General features: G+C 46.1%; 1 protein-coding gene across 5 annotated transcripts in view; it reads right to left on the bottom strand.

Annotated features, from left to right (window-relative positions):
* Nucleotides 1-22,405, bottom strand: part of LOC139567772 (CREB-binding protein-like) — a 70,228-nt gene that overhangs the window by 18,824 nt on the left and 28,999 nt on the right. For all 5 annotated transcript variants that reach the window (XM_071389260.1, XM_071389257.1, XM_071389258.1 and 2 more), the window contains exons 3-10: nucleotides 12,348-12,482; nucleotides 11,853-12,114; nucleotides 5,642-5,755; nucleotides 4,201-4,443; nucleotides 3,681-3,768; nucleotides 3,214-3,354; nucleotides 2,740-2,857; nucleotides 68-257 (exon numbers count right to left, since the gene is read on the bottom strand). In XM_071389260.1, coding sequence (XP_071245361.1) covers nucleotides 68-257; nucleotides 2,740-2,857; nucleotides 3,214-3,354; nucleotides 3,681-3,768; nucleotides 4,201-4,443; nucleotides 5,642-5,755; nucleotides 11,853-12,114; nucleotides 12,348-12,482 — 1,291 coding nt within the window. The remainder of the gene's footprint in view (nucleotides 1-67; nucleotides 258-2,739; nucleotides 2,858-3,213; nucleotides 3,355-3,680; nucleotides 3,769-4,200; nucleotides 4,444-5,641; nucleotides 5,756-11,852; nucleotides 12,115-12,347; nucleotides 12,483-22,405) is intronic.

Here is a 22,405-nt window from a genome sequence, read left to right as displayed (position 1 = left end):
GGACTACCCACCACCACTACTACCACCTCCAGAATGTTAGGGTTTAGGGTTATGGCTTGGTACTCACTCTGTGGCCTAACAGACTGCCCAGGGCCCAGGGTGTTGGGCTGCGGGAGACCTCCAGGCTGCTGTTGGGCTCCTGCAGCCGTCAGAGGCCCCTGGTTGATGATCTGTTTCTGGAGCCGAGACCTCCTCTTCTCCTCCAGCTCCTTCTGGATTTTATAGATCTTCTCTGCCAGAAAGTGGTAGTATTCATCCTGCAGGGGAGACAACAAATGAATGAATACAATGGTTGGGTAATGTAGTTCAAAACAATCTAGCAGTCTAAAAACTACAAACTATTAGAATGCATAAAAACTAGTTTACCACCAGTATGGCTCATCAACTTCAGTGCTCAAGTGTTGGTAAGAGCACAAACTGATAGAACAGATAAAAGCAGGACACGGAGGACTATTCAAGGGGCTCGTTTCTGGGGAATGTGAGCTGTGGACCCTGCTGTTGGCAGACTCATCCATATCCCCCTCCACCTTCCCAGCGCGCGCGTTGTACCCTGCTGTGGGCAGACTCATCCATGTCCCCCTCCACCTTCCCAGCGCGCGCATCGTACCCTAATGTGGGCAGACTCATCCATATCCCCCTCCACCTTCCCAGCGCGCGCGTCATACCCTAATGTGGGCAGACTCATCCATGTCCCCCTCCACCTTCCCAGTGCGCGCGTTGTACCCTGCTGTGGGCAGACTCATCCATGTCCCCCTCCACCTTCCCAGCGTGCGCATCGTACCCTAATGTGGGCAGACTCATCCATGTCCCCCTCCACCTTCCCAGCGCGCGCGCTGTACCCTGCTGTGGGCAGACTCATCCATGTCCCCCTCCACCTTCCCAGCGTGCGCATCGTACCCTAATGTGGGCAGACTCATCCATGTCCCCCTCCACCTTCCCAGCGTGCGCATCGTACCCTAATGTGGGCAGACTCATCCATGTCCCCCTCCACCTTCCCAGCGTGCGCATCGTACCCTAATGTGGGCAGACTCATCCATGTCCCCCTCCACCTTCCCAGCGTGCGCATCGTACCCTAATGTGGGCAGACTCATCCATGTCCCCCTCCACCTTCCCAGCGCGCATCGTACCCTAATGTGGGCAGACTCGTACATGTCCCCCTCCACCTTCCCAGTGCGCGTCGTACCCTAATGCCCCCCTCCACCTTGCGTCGTCTTACCCTAATGTTGGCAGAATCGTACCCTAAAGTTGGCAGAATCGTACAGTGCGTTCAGAAAGTATTCAGACCCCTTGGTTATATAATTTTTTCCCTCAATCTACACCCAATACCCCATAATGACGACGCGAAAACAGGTTCAGACCCTTTGCTATGAGACTCGAAATTGAGCTCAGGTGCATCCTGTTAACATTGATCATCCTCCTTGATGTTTCTACAACTTGATTGGAGTCCACCTGTGGTAAATTCAATTGATTGAACATCATTTGGAAAAGCACACACCTGTCTATATAAGGTCCCACAGTGCATGTCAGAGCAAAAACCAAGCCACGAGCTCGAAGGAATTGTCTGTAGAGCTCTGAGACAAGATTGTGTCGCAGCACAGATCTGGGTAAGAACACCAAAAAATATCTGCAGCATTGAAGGTCCCCAAGAACATAGTGGCCTCCATCATTCTTCAATGGAAGAAGTTTGGAACCACCAAGATTCTTGCTAGAGCTGGCCGCCAGGCAAAACTGATCAATTGAGGGAGAAGGGTCTTGGTCAGGGAGGTGACCAAGAACCCGATGGTCACTCTGACAGAGAGCTCCAGAGCTCCTCTGTGGAGATGGGAGAACCTTCCAGAAGGACAACCATCTTTGCAGCACTACACCAATCAGGCCTTCATGGTTGTGACCAGATGGAAGCCACTCAACAGTAAAAGTCACATGACAGCCCGCTTGGAATTTGTTTTGAGACCTAAAGGTCCCTGACCATGAAAAACAAGAGTCTTTTGGGCCTGAATTCCAAGCGTCACACCCAGAGGAAACCTGGCACCATCCCTACGGTGAAGCATGGTGGTGGCAGGATCATGCTGTGGGGATGTTTTTAAGCAGCAGGGACTGGGAGACCAGTCAGGATCGAGGCAAAGATGAACGGAACAAAGTATAAAAAGATCCTTGATGAAGTCCTGAGTGCTCTGGAGCAGGTTCTCAGACTGGGGTGAAGGTTCACCTTCCAACAGGACAACAACCCTAAGCAAACAGCCAAGACAATGCAGGAGTGGCTTAGGGACAAGTCTCTGAATGCCCTTGAGTGACCCGCCAGAGCCCGAACTTGAACCTAATCAAATATCTCTGGAGACCAGAAAATGGCTGTGCAGCAACGCTCCCCATCCAACTTGACAGATCGAGGGGCCCTGCAGAGAACATTTTTGAGAAACTCCAAATACAGGTGTGCCAAGCTTGTAGCGTCATACCCAAGAAGACTTGAGGCTGTAATCGCTGTCAAAGGTGCTTCAACAAAGTACTGAGTAAAGGGTCTGAAAATGTGTTTATTTTTAAAACATTTGCAAACATTCCTAAAAATCTGTTTTTGCTTTGTCATTATGGGCTATTGTGTGTAGATTGATGAGGAAAAAACAACTTAATCCATTTTAGAATAAGGCTGTAATGTAACAAAATGTGGAAAGGGGTCTGAATACTTTCCGAATGCCCTGTACCCCTCCACCTTCCTAGCTTGTGTGTGTGTGCGTGTGTGTGTCGTACCCTGCTATTGGCAGACTCGTACATGTCCCCCTCGACCTTCCTAGCGTATGCCACCAGGTTCTCCATCCGCCTATCCTTTAGAGCTGCCGGATCTGGGGTGGGGAAAATGGCTTGTACTCTGAACAGAAAGAAGTAGAGGGAGAGAGCAGAGGCATTGAATAAACAAACTAATGAACATGGGAAGGACTCGGAGTCTCTAGAATCTTTTCAAGTGGTTCACTGCTTATGTCACCTTAAGAACATGACTTTCTCATTACAGAGCTTCTGATATAAGTGGATGTGGGTGGTTGTGACTAGGAAGTTGTTTGTGTGGTGGGTGACAATACAGCTAACGGCTCCCGGTGAGTCACAATACAAAACCACTGCTTTGGAACTGAACCACGACTGAGAGACTTGTGTTGAGTATTCCATTGAGATAAGAGTATTTTAACAGTTTTCTATGGTCGTTTTCCCACTGCAGCCATCTGGACGTACAGTTTGTGGACGAGGTGGTTGCGGAGGTCCTGAGTGACGTGTTCATGCCAGGTCTTCCTGACTCCCGATGCTGAGAGGGGGGCGGCGGTGGGCAGGCTACCTCCCATGGAGCCAACACCTGACCCGTCGGACAGCAGCTGACTGACATGGGGAGGAGAGGGGGAGATTAGGACAAGGGGAAACATCTTACATAGGCCTGAACAAAAGCTCATGAGGATTTACAATTAAATTAAGTCTGGTGCTGTGTCAACAAGTCAATTCATATAGGAACCTGTGTGAGAGAATCTTCAATACAGCTAAATGTATTGACTTATTATCCATGATCGTGCTATACGCCTACTTTCATGTTTGTCACTTGATCGGTTTCCTCTCAGCTAAAGCAACAGTTTTTTTTGAATAACCACTTATTTAATCAATCAATTCCTTGGCACAGCTCCTAGACATGATGTATGTTTGCTGAGACTCACTTGTTGGCGTTGAGAGAGTCTGAGTGCAGGTTGGTCTGATCTGACGAGGCCACGCCCATCGCCCCGCCCCCCAGAGCCATCTGGTTACCTGGAGAAACAGAGACACGGCAAGTTAGAATCTGTATGTGTCTAGACGCAAGTTAAGATTGTATTATACACACACACGTCTCGTCAGACAAGACAGAAGCGCACACACACGCTTTAATGTTTACGCAGTTAAATTAAGTAGAAACTGTTACTAGACAGTTACCTAAACAATAAAACCTGTTGAGCAAGGTCCAATGGAGACTGACTAAACTATGGTCTCTTAATCAAACACTTCTCCCAAACTGACACACCTGGGATCGTACTCATTAGGCAGCAAACAGAAAATTGATTGAAACAGGGTGGCCCAGGGCGACCACCTGACCTGGTCCAATAAGAAAACACTAATTCCCATTTTCCATTCCAAAACATTTCCAAATGTCTTCTGTGGAGTGTCCTAATGAACACAGCCCTGCTATACAAAACCACTCTTCACCTAGTGCATTGATGGGTCTCATCAGCTGTGGATGCTGCCCCTGGGTAGCGTTCTGTTCCCCTGGGGGGGTCTGACCGGGGGTGGGGGTCTGGTTGCTGTACGGCAGGCCCAGGGCGGCATAGGCCCTCTGCATGGAGGAGGGGTCAATGGGGGTGGGGGTGTTGAGGGAGGGGGCGCTGGGGGGGCCAGAGACCACAGAGGCCAGGGAGTTCTGGAGGGCAGCGTTGGGGGAACTCAGCAAGGCTGGAGGGGGGAGAGAGATTCTAGTTAACATTGATTTTGATTGATTTGACAATGTAAACATATGCTGTAAGCTATAGTCCTATACAATGTAATCAAACACAAATATACACACGGTCATGTAGGCACACATTCATGTATACACACAATCAGCGCACACACATACACAAAGCTTTCATAACTTGATTGATATTTATTCTTGGAACTTTACTTGCCATGAGATAGCCGTGTGAAACAGCAGATATGGTTCTAATCGTAGTGGTTTAACCACATTGTGACACAAGAGCAGTAGAAATTCCTTCAGGGGGTATTACATGTGTAAAATCAGCCAACATACTACTCTAAGCCTGCATCCCAAATGGCACCCTATTCCCTATAGTGCACTATGGGCCCTGGTATATGTAGGGAATAGGGTGCAATTTGGGACGCATAATAAGACAACAAAAATCAGAGGAGAGCGAACTGAAACGCTGCTTGCTATTTACACTGGCAGGAGTAGTCAGTGGTGCCATTGTGCTTTCCAGCATGTGAATCAGGCAGAGAGAAACAAACTTTCTGAAGAACAGAGTGATGAAAGATGCTGAGCAGAGGGAGAGAGAATGAGCAAGCGGAGAACGAGAGAAAGAAGGAGTAAAAGAGCAAAGGGAAAAAACAAGAAAGCAGAGTAAGGCAAAGCGATGGAGAGAGAGGGAGCAATTAACAGAGTGAGAACAAGAAAGGAGAAAGAGAGAAAAAGCATCCATGGAGGCAGGCAGTCATCTGGGGGGGTTTAAATGAATCATCAGTCCACCAGCCAATCGCTCAGCAGGACAGCCACACACCCTCCATGCCTCCATCCCCCTCTCCCTCCTGCGTCTCGGATTACAAGCCCAGCAGGAGTCCACTCTTGCTCATCGAGCTGTTCACAGCCAGCCCTGTGGAACGCTAGCCTGGTCCCAGATCTGATTGTGCCGTCTTGCCTAGATCTACGGTCATTGGCAAGACAGCACAAACATATCTAAGACCAAGCTAGAGGAACACAAGGCTAGGATATAAATATCCTACAGGTGGCGGTGTCTTATGGATGATGAAGTACTCATTGAGTAGGATGATGTGGTCTCTAGTCACTGATCTGAGTTCAGTTTTGGATTTACACCCTAATGGTTGATATATGGGGAGTCAGGAAACTGATCCTAGATCAGTGTGTGTGGGTACTACTCACGTTGCTGGTTCTTCTTGTCACTGGCGTTCTTTAGCGGCAGGCAGACAGGACAGTCGTGCCGCGTACAGTTCTTCCAGTGTGAGATGATCTGTCTGGATGACGCACAGTGAGCCACTACAGAGGGGAAAGGAAGAGCAGAGGGAATACAGCATTACACCACCTGTAACACATGCTTAATGTCACATGCCTTTCAAGCACTAAACCCAACAATGTAGTAATCAATAACAAGGTAGAACAAAATGAAATAAACACGAGAAGTATGCTACATGACCAAATGTATGTGGACACCATCGAACATCTTATTCAAAAATCATGGGCATTAATATGGAGTTAGTTCCCCCTTTGCTGCTATAACAGCCTCCACAATAGTGGAAAGCCTTCCCAGAAGATGTTGGAACACTCAATTCATCCACAACAGCATTAGTGAGGTCAGGCACTGATTTTGGACGATTTGGCCAGGCTTGCAGTCGGCTTTCCAATTCATCCCAAAGGTGTTCGATGGGGTTGAGGTCAGGGCTCAGTGCAGGCTAGTCAAGTTCATGCCATTAGGTACCGAGATGAGATCCTCAGATCCCTTGTGAGACCATATGCTGACACATGCACATTCGCGGCCTGCTGGAGGTCATTTTACAGGGCTCTGGCAGTGCTCCTCCTTGCACAAAGGCGGAGGTAGCGGTCCTGCTGCTGGGTTGTTGCCCTCCTACGGCCTCCTCCACGTCTCCTGATGTACTGGCCTGTCTCCTGGTAGCGCCTCCATGCTCTGGACACTACGCTGACAGACACAGCAAACCTTCTTGCCACAGCTCTCATTGATGTGCCATCCTGGATGAGCTGCATTACCTGAGCCACTTGTGTGGGTTGTAGACTCCGTCTCATGCTACCACTAGAGTGAAAGCACCGCCAGCATTCAAAAGTGACCAAAACATCAGCCAGGAAGCATAGGAACTGAGAAGTGGTCTGTGGTCACCAACTGCAGAACCACTCCTTTATTGGGGGTGTCTTGCTAATTGCCTATAATTTCCACCTTTTGTCTATTCCATTTGCACAACAGCATGTGAAACTTATTGTCAATCAGTGTTGCTTCCTAAGTGGACAGTTTGATTTCACAGAAGTGTGATTGACTTGGAGTTACATTGTGTTGTTTAAGTGTTCCCTTTATTTTTTTGAGCAGTGTATATACAGGGCCAGTTTGAATATCATATTTACAATGTGCAGGGATTCTGGAGTGATAGCAGTAGATATAGAGGTCACTAGGCATCAGGATATATGACAGAGTAGCAGCAGCATATGTGATGATTATACGTGAGTGTGTGCTTGTGTACAGTCATGGCCAAAAGTTGAGAATGACACAAATATTAATTTTCACAAAGTCTGCTGCCTCAGTTTGTATGCTGGCAATTTGCATATACTCCAGAATGTTATGAAGAGTGATCAGATGAGTTGCAATTAATTGCAAAGTCCCTCTTTGCCTTGCAAATTAACTGAATCCTCCAAAACCATTTCCACTGCATTTCAGCCTTGCCACAAAAGGACCAGCTGACAATATGTCAGTGATTCGCTCATTAACACAGGTGTGAGTGTTGACGAGGACAAGGCTGGAGATCACTCTGTCATGCTGATTGAGTTCAAATAACAGACTGGAAGCTTCAAAAGGAGGGTGGTGCTTGGAATCATTGTTCTTCCTCTGGCAACCATGATTACCTGCAAGGAAACACATGCCGTCATCATTGCTTTGCACAAAAAGGGCTTCAAAGGCAAGGATATTGTTGCCAGTAAGATTGCACCTAAATCAACCATTTATCGGATCATCAAGAACTTCAAGGAGAGCGGTTCAATTGTTGTGAAGGCTTCAGGGCGCCCAAGAAAGTCCAGCAAGCTCCAGGACCGTCTCCTGAAGTTGATTCAGCTGCGGGATCGGGGCACCACCAGTACAGAGCTTGCTGAGGAAGCCTGGCAGCAGGCAGGTAGGTGTGAGTGCATCTGCACTCACAGTGAGGTGAAGACGTTGAGGATGGCTTGGTGTCAAGAAGGGCAGCAAAGAAGCCACTTCTCTCCAGGAAAAACATCAGGGACAGACTGATATTCTGCAAAAGGTACAGGGATTGGACTGCTGAGGACTGGGGTAAAGTCATTTTCTCTGATGAATCCCCTTTCCGATTGTTTGGGGCACCTGGAAAAAAGGTGAGCGCTACCATCAGTCCTGTGTCATGCCAACAGTAAAGCATCTTGAGACCATTCATGTGTGGGGTTGCTTCTTTCCATTTGGAGTGATAAGTTAGCGTACCATTTCCACTGCTCTGCTTGCCAGTTATGATTTTTATATGAACAGTTTCATTTCAGTTATAAAGTTTTCATACGTCTAAATCAACATCATGTGGTTAATCATAATTCTATCTAAATTATAATGATACAAATCTAAAAGTAACTTCCATTGCCAATATGTAGAATAGAAAACATGAGCTGGCACACACCCAGAAAAATGATTTTGTGTTGAGGTGCTGACTAAAGGCGAATAAACTATAAGAGAGAGTCGCACACTACATAGATAATCTATAGGGTAAATCACCAACGTTTCAGCGTCACTGTGCCTTCTTCAGGGTCATGTCATGAATACTTGAACCAGGTTATGTAAACAAACAGGATGTGTCAATTATTAGAGTTATTTAGAAATGAATTGAGTGAAACTGTTAAATCAATAGTGTATGGCATATTAAATATATTAGGCTATTGTTATCCTATGCAAACAATTTAATATTGTACATTATATTCGCATCAACATACATTGTTTAATTCAATGTCACATAGTTATTGGTTTCCCATTTCATTTATATTTGTTACATGTAATCTTTTGGTTCAACCTTAATGCATAATAAGCATCAACAGGGGGAACATATTAGGTGTACGCTAATAAGTTGTAGAAAGAATATATCAATTCATAAAACTTGTCCCTAAAAGAGAGAATTGTTCATAAGAAGGGCCTGAGATCAATATTCAGACCACTAGGTGGTCAATGTTTTTAGATGGGATATCCAGTAAGCCTCCCTTACTAGTAGTTGGCTCTCGATGGTTACCTCCTCTCCTTGGTAGAGTAACATGCTCAATGCCTGTGTATTTGAGGGAGGAGATTGGATGGTTAGCTTCAACAAAGTGAGCTGCTACTGGATAGTCAATGTTCTTACACCTGATTGAGCTGCGGTGTTCAGCTATGCGGTGCTGTAATTTCACTTTGTCCTACGTAGGCTTTTCCACATGAGAATATGTAAGAATAGCCTACATAAGAAGCCAACAAATAAAATCATTGCAGCAAACAGGTAGAAAACATCATGATAAAAATCAAAATCCTATAAAACCACATTGGCTACGCATAGCTTGTCTGCAAGGAACTTCAAACATCGTATCAACTATTAACTTGTTCTGGAAGAAGCTTGTGCTAGCAAACTTGCATAAAATACTCTGGGCCCTCAGAGTTTCCGTCCCAGTGAACTCCGGACAGACACAGCTGTAGGCTATTTGCGCAAGAGATAAGACGTAATCAGCAGTGGATTTTTGAAGTTTCTACCGGATCAGAGCATGACATTTCCCCCCCCTTTCATTCAGAGTGGTTATCGAAAGGAAGAGAGCTGGAAAGATTTTTCAATTAGGCTACGTTGAGGAACTATTGTCAGGACACCGATCCTGTAGAGGTTAATGATGCAAACTAAAAGATAAAAAGCGGCAGCAACAAGGAAAGCAGCCTCTGGGTGCAAGTTTTCCTGCTTGTTTATGGCCTCGCATAGTTTAAGTTCCAGCTTGTTATTTTTCTTGTTCTGAGGTGGAATGTATACAACAGTCACGATAACAGCAATTAAGAATTCTGTTGGTAGCAAAGCCGCGGTCGGCAGTCATCCATCTTATTATCAAGTGGCCAGTAGAATGGAGGGAAGAGGGGGGCAGTTTTCCCTTCACCTTAATCGCGCAAATACTCCCCCTCTCGTCTCTAACGCCGACGTTTTCACTTGGATACCCCGAAAATTGGGTCGGAATTACAGAAAGAGTCCAGGGCAGATGAGTCGAAGTTGAAGCCGGATTTGGCCTAAGTAACTGCCGATCTGATGTTCAAAAGTTATTGTCGGTTATAAGAAATGATAGCGGATACATTGTGAAAATAAAGTACAAATAAATGCCAAAATAATCACATATTAGCCAGGTTGGATTAGACCTCGCAACCTGGAGGCCACACAGTACGGCACCATCTTTGTGTATTCAGTGAGCAACTACAGACGGTAAACCGAAGAGCACAAGGAACACACAAAGTTAGACAACCACCACTGGCTCCCAAAACAAAAAGCAACAACCAATATTTATATAACCCCAGACTTTCATATTCTACATTGACCAGGAAGAGGAGCATATATTATCTCTGACATGAGTACAAAATGCACTTTAAGAGAGCAAGAGTGTATTAGTGCCAACAGCATCCAGGCCTTCCAAAGCAACACAGAGCAGCAAGGCCTTAAACAATAAGTCTTGGCTTGTTATAACACAGAGGCCGAACGAGAAATTGAGGAGAAACCAGAGACTCCCCAAAGGCCTGGTTATCATACCAGCGATCTCACAGGGATAATTCAGACTGGGAAGAGTCTACTGCATTTGGCCTTGGGAGGCAGAAGAAGAGAACCACAACCAAAACAACGTGTTCTTTTTGGTTCTGGAATCTGTACCTGGCAGTGTTGGCTAACTGGTTAATATAGAGTCCCAGGGCCCTGTTCAACAGAAGAAGAAAAAAAGAATTGGGCAAATTCAGGATTTCGTCATTGGCCTCATTAGGGAGAGAACAAGAAACAACAAAACATGTTTCTCCTGGTTTTGTAGCAGACATATTAGGTTCCCTCTATTCTCCAGAGCAGAGATCCCAAATTGGCTAACAGAGAGCCCTGGATCCTGTCAGTAGGGCACACAGTAACAAAACATTTTGCAACGGTAAACTAGAATCCAGCAATTGTTATTGGACAAATTCAAGTAGTACCTCCACATTTCAGAATGTTTTAAAACGTTTTCGCCCAACTGAAGATGACCCCGACTGATGTGCCTGCTGCTGCCACTAGCCCTGGGCAAGCCCTGGGGCAGGAGAAGAGGGAGTCTAGAACTAAAGGCAACTTTACATGAAAGTGACAGCTAAGTGAATAAATTGCTCGAAGCGGTGTAGAGAAGTATGAATACATAACTATTTGGGAATACACCAACATGGCAAGACTGTTTGAGTATTAAATAAATAAATAAAAAATATATCTCAAAATGAATTTCTTATTACAGATTCAATACACAACCCCTATCATAATAAGAGTTTAGCAACAGTTTGCTTAAATTCTGTGTGGAATTCTCAAAACAAGCCAATCCAAGCACCAGAATCACCTAAGAAAATACAATTCCATTTACTTTAGATCTGAGAAAAAGGAACAATTACTCTGAAGAGGAACGTTCGTGCTGATTATTTGGGTGGCGGGTAGCCGAAGGAAATGAGCTGGCAGAGACACGAAGAACCAACGACTTGGCATGCACAAGTGTTTGGCTTCATATGACACTTCAACCAGACAGCATACCAGGCCAGACATAAATGAGAGGGAGGCTGGAGGGGAATTTTCCATTAAAGCCATGAAAGAGAAAATAAAACTAGAGAATGAAGGGAAAGAAAGAAAAAGAATTGTGAGGGAAAGAGAAAAGGGGAGAGAGTGGGAAAGTAGCATTCGAGGTGCAGAACTGGAAATCCCCAGTGGCGTGACCAGATTAGGCAAAGATGCGTGGTGTGACCGTTATGGAGTGAAGGAGAGCGTCTGGCCTTCTGTGTTACTAGGAGCACCTTGGAGAGAAGTCAGACAGGACGAGTGGAGGGAGGGAGGAGTGATGGATGTTAACTTGAAATGACACAACGACAAGGTTCCAGTTTAACAAAGTTTACTATACCGTATGAACACACTCAAAGGTAGCCATTACACTCCAGGCTAGGTCCATCGACAACCAGACTCCCTGCGCAGGCGCACTCTTGACTGAGTGATAGCCCCGTAATAACAGAAATATAGGGATACTTAAAACATGAACTTAACAATGGAGACAGGGGGAGAGAGAAACCCTGGCCTCAACGACCCAGCCATGGTGCTACTCCACACCGAGGATGTGTCCCCACCCTCCATTAGCCACAGTGCCAGACCTTGCCCCCCCCCCCCCCAGTACTGACCCTGGCAGGACTTGCCGGCCTGGCAGTGGGTCATGTGGTTGAGGACATTCTTCATGGTGCGGCAGTGTGGCAGGGCGCAGGCCCGCACCTCCCCATTGGCTTGCTCGCGCCGCTGGCACTTGTGGGCGTGGAGCAGGAGCACCAGCTGCTGTTGGATCAGTTTGCGCTTCTCCGGGTCGGCCGTGGGGCCAGAGATGGAGACACTGCCGGGCACGGGGACCATGCCCACCGAGGGCACCTGCTGCCCGGGCTGCTGCTGGAGCTGGGGAGGGGTGGAGGAAAGAGGGGGGGATATGGTTAAGAACCTCTACCTCATCAAAATAATTGCACCTAACTACAGTGACATCAGAGGGTCCCAGGATCAATGCAAAGCCTTGACATTTGCACATAACATACAGAGAGATCAGGAAACACTCTTGAAAAAAAGTTGTGAACTATATATATAGTATATAGGGAATAGGGTGCCAGACTAGGTGTGTGGACAGGAGGACTTACCAGGTTTGGCACGCTGGTGACGGCGGTAAGGGGTGCTGCCTTGTTCTGAAGCTGCTGGGGGTTCACCCCCTGCCCTGTCCCCCCCTGGCCGTACTGACCACCAAACGGACTGCCACCGTTACTGCCCAGGCCCAACTGAAAAAGGAGAGAGGGGAAGGAAAGAAAGGGAGAGGGGAGAAAATGTCAGGAAGCATTTCAAAACACCGTCCATGCTAATAACTAAGTTGCTCTGGATAAGAACTTCAGCTAAATGACCAAAATGTAAAATGTATCAAGTGTCAATTCCATTTCAACAAGCCAAGCACACAAACCCAAATCTCAAAACATGGAAAATGCTCCCAGCATCAATTTGTCTTCTCCAATTCTGCACCAATTTGTCAACAAGCAGCTCTCCCAGTGAGGTCTATGCCAGTCACAGCTCGTACATGGTGCCATTATAGCTCTGCCAACTTGGTCCCACCACAACCCTGCTAGTGCCAACACAGCTCAGCCATAGCCCCACACCACAACCCTACTGCCAGAGTTTGAGCTGCAGGCTGAGGAGCCAGAGGGCCTTGGCTGCATCCCTCCTCTTCCTTCCCGCTTTCTCCCTCAGTACCCCTTCATCTCTTCCTCTCCATCTACAATCACCCCAGCTATCTTTCTTAATTCCCCCTTCCACAGCCTGGAGAAGCCAGACAGAGGCCCCTACATCTCTCCCCCTCTGATCCCATGCAGCAGGCAGGCTTAGACCACGGCAGGCGGCAGAAACACCCTCCCTCCATCCATCCCCCGGGGAACAGCCCAGCCCGTTGACAGCGCTCCAGCAGACCAGATAAAAAGGCCCAGCTGAGGCAACCAGAAACCAGCAGCTTAACTCAAACACACACACAGCTGAAGATAGATGGAGGTGGGGTGGGGCCTATCCTTCTGTCCCTCGCCGACACACTCCACACAGACGAGCACTGAAGAAAAGTGCCCGTGGTGCACACCTCATTCTGACACACTTCACACAGCAGCCAGCTCTGCTTTGAGCCTTGCCACTCCACTGTCAGACGAGAGTGACAGAGACACAGTAGTGTATTTAGCTTGTTTGGCCCTGCACATAGATTACCCTATCCCTCCCTCTCTTCAATATTCCTCCTTTCACACTCACCCCCTTATTCTGCATCTGATGAAGTGATTTACTGCCCAATGGTAGGGCAGAGAGCCATGGAAAGAGGATGAGAGGGGGATCACACACACCCAGAAAGGAGATTTACAACCTAGCATAATGCAGACAACAGACCACAACAAAGACCATCACCATGAAGAGACACTTTCTCTCTCTCTGAAACAACTCAACTACCACCAATACGCTCTTGTTCAGTCTCTCTCTATCCCCTCTACCTCACACACCAAATTAATCACCACTGAGTTCCTCAGTCTCACACCCATACCAGACTCATACAGGTTCTCTCAGCGGACTGGTCTCCATGTAAACACACAACTATAAACACTGTTAAGACCCCCTCTCTGTGTTGAGGTTACAGACAGGCAGTACTCTCATTAGACAACAGAGACAGCAGAATGGATGGTTTCCTATTGGTTTCCTGTGAAACCACATAAGAGCAGTGTCACTGAGGCTTAGGTAAACAATCCCTAGCAATCTACACACACTGTTATAATCAACTGTAGTATCCCTTACGGACAGTGACTGAGCAGAAGATGAGAATGTTAACCCAATATCAGTTCCTTACAGCTAGAATTCTAGTTCTAATTCTATGCACAGAGCTTGCAACTGAATAAAGCTGCCAATTGATGTCTGTCTTTAAAAAACGGACTCAAGCTTGTCACATGTGCAGCCCATTGTACAAAAAGAGAGCAGTTATGAGTCTGCAGTGCTGTTGATGGAGATGTTTTTAAATTGTCCTCCCAAGGACACTGTGGCGCGCTGTTAGAAATGTATCATCCCGTTAGAAACAATGACCAGGCGTTGTAACGAAAGGCTACGGAGGTTCTCACCACTCATTAATTGGGCAATTAAACCAGTGAATTAAGCCCAGTAAAAACTTAAGCACTGGCTTGGTGTTGGACACAGAGGCAGCATCATACATTGGTGTAGTAGAGCTGTATTAGGCCCAGGGGAGGCTGGCTAAGTGGTTCCTGGTCCCAGATCTGTTTAGGGACCATAGGAAGGGGCAAGACAAGACCAACATATCTGGGACCGGGCTATGGCTAATGCCGCGCTCACGTCATGTCGGAGTGATCGGAGGAACGACTTGTCTACTTGGAGAGTTCACATGCTTTGAGCTCGGAAGGAACCATTTTTGTTGCCATTTTCAGTGGTGCGTGGCGTCAGAGTTAAGCAAGTGGGAAAGATCAGGGCTCAGAGTTCATACCAGAGTTTCTTAGTCGTAATTAATCAAATACATTTTTTCATTGGTCACATACACATGGTTAGCAGATGTTATTGTGAGTGTAGCGAAATGCTTGTGCTTCTAGTTCCGACAGTGCAGCAATATCTAACAATTCCACAACAGCTACCAAATACACACAAATCTAAGTAAAGTAATGAAAACATTATAAATACACCGTTCAAAAGTTTGAGGTCACTTAGAAATGTCCTTGTTTTTGTCCATTAAAATATTGTCAAATTGATCAGAAATACAGTGTAGACATAATGTTAATGTTGTAAATGACTATTGAAGCTGGAAATGGTAGATTTTTTTATGGAATATCGACATAGGCGTACAGAGGCCCATTATCAGCAACCATTACTCCTGTGTTCCAATGGCACGTTGTGTTAGCTAATCCAAGTTTATCATTTTAAAAGGCTAATTGATCATTAGAAAACCAGTTTGCAATTATGTTAGCACAGCTGAAAACTGTTGTTCTGATTAAAGAAGCAATACAACTGGCCTTCTTTAGAATAGTTGAGTATCTGGAGCATCAGCATTTGTGGGTTGGATTACAGGCTCAAAATGGCTAGAAACAAGGAACCTTCTTCTGAAACTCGTCAGTCTATTCTTGTTCTGAGAAATGAAGGCTATACACAATGCTGTGTACTACTCCCTTCACAGAACAGCGCAAACTGGCCATAACCAGAATAGAAAAAGGAGTGGGAGGCCCCGGTGCACAACTGAGCAAGAGGACAAATACATTAGTGTCTAGTTAAGAAAAAGAAACCTCACAAGTCCTCAACTGGCAGCTTCATTAACCTCACTAGGGTAGGGGGCACTATTTTCACCTCCGGATGAAAAGCGTGCTAAAGTAAATTGCCTGCTATTTTTTTAAATGTTTGTAGTTTTCTATTGAATACCATTACAGTATCCATTGACTTAGGACTCAAATTGCACTTCCTATGACTTCCACTAGATGTCAACAGTCTTCAGAAATAGTTTCAGGCTTGTATTCTGAAGAATGAGAGTGTAAGACCACTGAGTGAGTGGACCCTGGGAAGTCGCCAGACCTTTTTCCTGTGCACGACCGAGAGTGCGCCTTTCTTGTTTTTCTTTTATATTGACGACGCTATTGTCCGGTTGAAATATTATTGATTATTTAGGCTAAAAACAACCTGAGGATTGATTATAAACATCGTTTGACATGTTTCTACGAACTTTATGGATACTATTTGGATTTTTCATCTGCCTGTTGTGACTGCCTTTGAGCCATTGGATTACTGAACAAAACGTGCCAACAAAATGGAGGTTTATGGATATAAAAGATGGACTTTATCGAACAAAACAAACATTTATTGTGTAACTGGGAGTCTTGTGAGTGCAACCATACAAAGATCAAAGGTAAGGCATTTCTTATATAGCTATTTCTGACTTTTGTGTCGCACCTGCCTGGTTGAAATATGATTTTCATGCTTTTGTATGCCAGGCGCTGTCCTCAGATAATCGCATGGTTTGCTTTCGCCGCAAAGCCTTTTTGAAATCTGACACGGCGGCTGGATTAACAGGAAGTTGAGCTTTATTTTGATGTATAACATATATTTTCAAGAATGTTAAATATTTAAATTGAGTATTTTTTTTATTTCGCGCGCTGCAATTTCACTGGATGTTGGCCAGGTGGGACGCTACCGTCCCAGGTACCCATACGAAGTTAAACAGTACCCGCAAAACACCAGTCTCAACGTCAACGGTGAAGAGGCGACTCCGGGATGCTGGCCTTCAGAGTTGCAAAGAAAAAGCCATATCTCAGACTGGCCAATAAAAATAAAAGATTAAGATGGGCAAAAGTACCCAAACACTGGACCTCTGCCTAAAAGGCCAGCATCCCGGAGTCGCCTCTTCACTGTTGAAAGTTCTTTGTTTCTGGCCATTTTGAGCCTGTAAATCGAACCCACAAATGCTGATGCTCCAGATACTCAACTAGTCTAAAGAAGGCCAGTTTTATTTCTTCTTTATTTAGAACAGTTTTGGGCTGTGCTAACATAATTGCAAAATGGTTTTCTAATGATCAATTAGCCTTTTAAAATGATAAACTTGGATTAGCTAACACAACGTGCCATTGGAACATAAAAGTGATAGTCGCTGATAATTGGCCGCTGTACGCCAATTTGTTTTATTTCACCTTTATTTAACCAGGTAGGCTAGTTGAGAACAAGTTCTCATTTGCAACTGCGACTTGGCCAAGATAAAGCAAAGCAGGTCGACACAGAAAACAACACAGAGTTACACATGGAATAAACAAACATACAATAATACAGTAGAAAAATCTATATACAGCAAATTAGGTAGGATAAGACAGGTAAGGCAATAAATAGGCCATGGTGGCGAAGTAATTACAATATAGCAATTAAACACTGGAATGGTAGATTGTGCAGAAGATGAATGTGCAAGTAGAGATACTGGGGTGCAAAGGAGCAAGAAAAATAAATAAATACAGTATGGGGATGAGGTAGATTGGATGGGCTATTTACAGATGAGCTTTGTACAGGTGCAGTGATGTGTGAGCTGCTCTGACAGCTGGTGCTTAAAGCTAGTGAGGGAGGTAAGAGTCTCCAGCTTCAGTGATTTTTGCAGTTCGTTCCAGTCATTGGCAGCAGAGAACTAGAAGGAGAAGCGGCCAAAGGAAGAATTGGCTTTGGGGGCGACCAGTGAGATATACCTGCTGGAGCGCATGCTACGGGTGGGTGCTGCTATGGTGACCAGTGAGCTGAGATAATGCGGGGCTTTACCTAGCAGAGACTTGTAGATGACCTGGAGCCAGTGGGTTTGGCGACGAGTATGAAGCGAGGGCCAGCCAACGAGAGCATACAGGTCGCAGTGGTGGGTAGTATATGGGGCTTTGGTGACAAAACAGATGGCACTGTGATAAACTGCATCCAGTTTGTTGAGTAGAGTGTTGGAGGCTATTTTGTAAATGACATCGCCGAAGTCGAGAATCGGTAGGATGGTCAGTTTTACGAGGGTATGTTTGGCAGCATGAGTGAAGGATGCTTTGTTGCAAAATAGGAAGCCGATTCTAGATTTCATTTTGGATTGGAGATGTTTAATGTGAGTCTGGAAGGAGTGTTTACAGTCTAACCAGACGCCTAGGTATTTGTAGTTGTCCATATAGTCTAAGTCAGAGCCGTCCACAGTAGTTATGCTGGACGGGCGGGCAGGTGCGGGCAGCGATCGGTTGAAGAGCATGCATTTAGTTTTACTTGCATTTAAGAGCAGTTGGAGGCCACGGAAGGAGAGTTGTATGGCATTGGAGGTTAGTTAACACAGTGTCCAAAGAAGGGCCAGAGGTATACAGAATGGTGTCATCTGCATAGAGGTGGATCAGAGAATCACCAGCAGCAAGAGCAACATCATTGATGTATACAGAGAAGAGTCGGCCCGAGAATTGAACCCTGTGGCACCCCCATAGAAACTGCCAGAGGTCCGGACAACAGGCCCTCCGATTTGACATACTGAACTCTGTCAGAGAAGTAGTTGATGAACCAGGCGAGGCAATAATTTGAGAAACCAAGGCTGTAGAGTCTGCCAATAAGAATGTGGTGATTGACAGAGTCGAAAGCCTTAGCCAGGTCGATGAATACGACTGCACAGTACTGTCTCTTATCAATGGCGGTTATGATATCGTTTAGGACCTTGAGTGTGGCTGAGGTGCACCCATGACCAGCTCTGAAACCAGATTGCATAGCGGCGAAGGTACGGTGGAATTAGAAATGGTCAGTAATCTGTTTGTTAACTTGGCTTTCGAAGACCTTAGAAAGGCAGGGTAGAATAGTTATAGGTCTGTAGCAGTTTGGGTCTAGAGTGTCTCCCCCTTTGAAGAGGGGGATGACCGCGGCAGCTTTTAAATCTATGGGAATCTCAGACGATACGAAAGAGAGGTTGAACAGTTTAGTAATAGGGCTTGCAACAATTTCGGCAGATCATTTTAGAAATAGAGGGTCCAGACTGTCTAGCCCGGCTGATTTGTAGGGGACCAGATTTTGTAGCTCTTTCAGAACATCAGCTATCTGGGGTTGGGTGAAGGAGAAGTGGGGGAGGTTTGGGCGAGTTGCTGTGGGGAGCGCAGGGCTGTTGACCGGGGTAGGGGTAGCCAGGTGGAAAGCATGGCCAGCCGTAGAAAAATGCTTATTGAAATTCTCACTTATAGTGGATTTATCAGTGGTAACAGTGTTTCCTAGCCTCAGTGCAGTGGGCAGCTGGGAGGAGGTGCTCTTATTCTCCATGGACTTTACAGTGTCCCAGAACATTTTTGAGTTTGTGCTACAGGATGCAAATTTCTGTTTGAAAAAGCTAGCCTTAGCTTTCCTAACTGCCTGTGTATATTGGTTCCTAACTTCCCTGAAAAGTTGCATATCACGGGGGCTGTTCAATGCTAATGCAGAACGCCACAGGATGTTTTTGTGCTGGTCAAGGGCAGTCAGGTCTGGAGAGAACTAAGGGCTATATCTGTTCCTGGTTCTACATTTTTTGAAATGGGGCATGCTTATTTAAGATGATGAGGAAGGCACTTTTAAAGAATAACCAGGCATCCTCTACTGACGGGATGAGGTCAATATCCTTCCAGGATACCCGGGCCAGGTCGAATAGAAAGGCCTGCTCGCTGAAGTGTTTTAGGGGAGCGTTTGACCGCAGACCCATTACGAATGCAGGCAATGAGGCAGTGATCGCTGAGATCTTGGTTGAAAACAGCAGAGGTGTATTTGGAGGGCAAGTTGGTTAGGATGATATCTATGAGGGTGCCCGTGTTTACGGATTTGGGGTTGTACCTGGTGTGTTCATTGATCATTTGTGTGAGATTGAGGGCATCAAGCTTAGATTGTAGGATGGCCGGTGTGTTAAGCATGTCACAGTTTAGGTCACCTAGCAGCACGAGCTCTGAAGATAGATAGGGGGGGCAATCAATTCACATATGATGTCCAGGGCACAGCTGGGGGCAGAGGGTGGTCTATAGCAAGCGGCAACAGTGAGAGACTCGTTTCTGGAAAGATGAATTTTTAAAAGTAGAAGTTCGAATTGTTTGGGTACAGACCTGGATAGTATGACAGAACTCTGCAGGCTCTCTCTGCAGTAGATTGCAACACCGCCCCCTTTGGCAGTTCTATCTTCTCGGAAAATGTTATAGTTAGGGATGGAAATTTCAGGGTTTTGGTGGATTTCCTAAGCCATGATTCAGACACGGCTAGGACATCCGGGTTGGCAGAGTGTGCTAAAGCAGTGCATAAAACAAACTTAGGGAGGAAGCTTCTAATGTTAACATGCATGAAACCAAGGCTTTTACGGTTACAGAAGTCAACAAATTTGAGCACCTGGGGAGTAGGGGTGGAGCTAGGCACTGCAGGGCCTGGATTAACCTCTACATCGCCAGAGGAACAGAGGAGGAGTAGGATGAGGGTACGGCTAAAGGCTATCAGGACTGGTCGTTTAGTGCGTTCAGAGCAGAGAGTAAAAGGAGCAGGTTTCTGGGCGTGAGAATAGATTCAAGGCATGACGTACAGACAGAGGTATGGTAGGATGTGAGTACATTGGAGGTAAACCTAGGCATTGAGTAATGATGAGAGAGAGATACTGTCTCTAGAGACGTTTTAACCAGGTGATGTCACTGCATATGTGGGAGGTGGCACTAAATGGTAGGTTATGGCATATTGAGCAGGGCTAGAGGCTCTACAGTGAAATAAGACAATCACTAACCAGGACAGTAATGGACAAGGCATATTGATATTAGGGAGAAGCATGCGTAGCCGGGTGATCAATTGGGGTCCAGCGAGTGGTTGGGCTGGCTGGAGACATGGCGATTCAGACAGCTAGCAGACCGGGGCTAGCAAGCTAGCAGACGGGCCTTAGAGGGACGTCTCGACGGAGGAAAGTCTGTTTTGGACGTCGATAGACCAGTCGTGATGGATTAGTAGGGTTCCGAGTAGCAGAGGGGTCCAAGTCCAATTAGCAAAATATGTATAGTGGCCCAGGAAATTGGCCGATGGATCTATACAGCTAACAGTCCAATATGCTCTAGACAGCTAGCGGATGGGCATTCAGGGGTGGTCGCGATGTAGAGGCCAGTTGAGAACCCCATTGAGCAGATTACGTCGTAGTCCAGTCATGAAGGATCGGCGGGGTTCCGTGCCCCGTACCGGCAGTAGAAAGGGTCCGGGTATTGTAGGCCAGGAGTGGCTGATGGGCCTCTTTAGCTAGCCGGGAGAAAGGGCCTAACATGGGCTAGCTCCAGTCTAATTGGTGCTTGCTCCGGGACCGACATTAGCCAGTACTCGGATAGCAGCTAGCTAGCTGCAAAGATCCAGGTGAAAATGTCCAGAGCTTGCTGTAGGAATCCGGGGATATGGAGAGAAAATAGGTCCGGTATGCTATGGTTTGAGTCACGTTGTACAAACTGGCGAGAGCTTTCTGAGCTAAAGGTTAGCTGATGACTGCTAGTAGTGGTTAGCTGACTACTAGCTAGTAGCTAGTGAGCTGGCTGGCTTCGGTTGGGGGATTTCGAATTCGAGGTGAATAATACTTTAGGAAAAAAACAGATCCGCACCACATTGGGCGGGTTCCATGAGAGTGTTTTGAAGTTGAGTTTTAGAAAAAATATTTTAAAAGATATGCGAAGAAAAATATATATACACGGGACATGGCGAGGACAAAAGACGTCTGACTGCTACGCCATTTTGGATTTTTTGTAGATATTCCATGAACAAATCTGCCGTTTCCGGCTATAGTAGTCATTTACAGCATTAACAATGACTACACTGTTAATGCTGATCAATTTGATGTTATTTTAAAAGGACAAAAAAATGTGTTTCTCTTTCACAAACAAGGACATTTCTAAGTGACCCCAAACTTTTGAATGGTAGTGTACATATAAATATGGATGAGCAATGACCGAGCGGCATAGGCAAGATGCAATAGATGGCATAAAATACAGTATTTACATATGAGATGAGTAATGAAAGATTTGTAAACTCTATTAAAGTGACTAGTGATCCATTTATTAAAGTCTGTATGTAGGCAGCAGCGTCTCTGTTAGTGATGGGCTGTTTAACAGTCTGATGGCCTTGAGATAGATACTGAAAAACAGCTTCTCGGTCCCAGCCTTGATGCACCTGTACTGACCTTGCCTTCTGGATGGTAGCGGGGGGAACAGGCAGTGGCTCGGGTGGTTGATGTCCTTGATGATCTTTTTGTGCTTCATGTGACATGGGGTGCTGTAGGTGCCCTGGAGGGCAGGTAGTTTGCCTACAGTGATGCGTTGTGCAGACCGCACCACCCTCTGGAGAGCCCTGCGGTTGTGGGTGGTACAGTTGCCATATTAGGCGGTGATATAGCCCGACAGGATGCTCTCAATTGTGCATCTGTAAAAGTTTGTGAGGGTTTTAGGTGACAAACAAAATTTCTTCGGCCTCCTGAGGTTGAAGAGGCGCTGTTGCGCCTTCACCACACTGTGTGGGTGGACCATTTCAGTTTGTCCGTGATGTGTACGCCAAGGAACTTCAAACTTTCCACCTTCTCCACTGCTGTCCCATCGATGTGGATAGAGAGGTGCGCCCTCTGCTGTTTCCTGAAGTCCACGATCACAGCCTTTGTTTTTTTGACGTTGAGTGAGAAGTTGTTATCCTGACACCACACTCCCGAGTGCCCTCACCT

Source organism: Salvelinus alpinus, chromosome 2 (assembly GCF_045679555.1).
Source record: "Salvelinus alpinus chromosome 2, SLU_Salpinus.1, whole genome shotgun sequence".
Taxonomy (NCBI): Eukaryota; Metazoa; Chordata; class Actinopteri; order Salmoniformes; family Salmonidae; genus Salvelinus; species Salvelinus alpinus.
The sequence above is the reverse complement of the archived record's forward strand: the minus strand, read 5'-3'. Positions and strand labels throughout refer to the sequence as shown.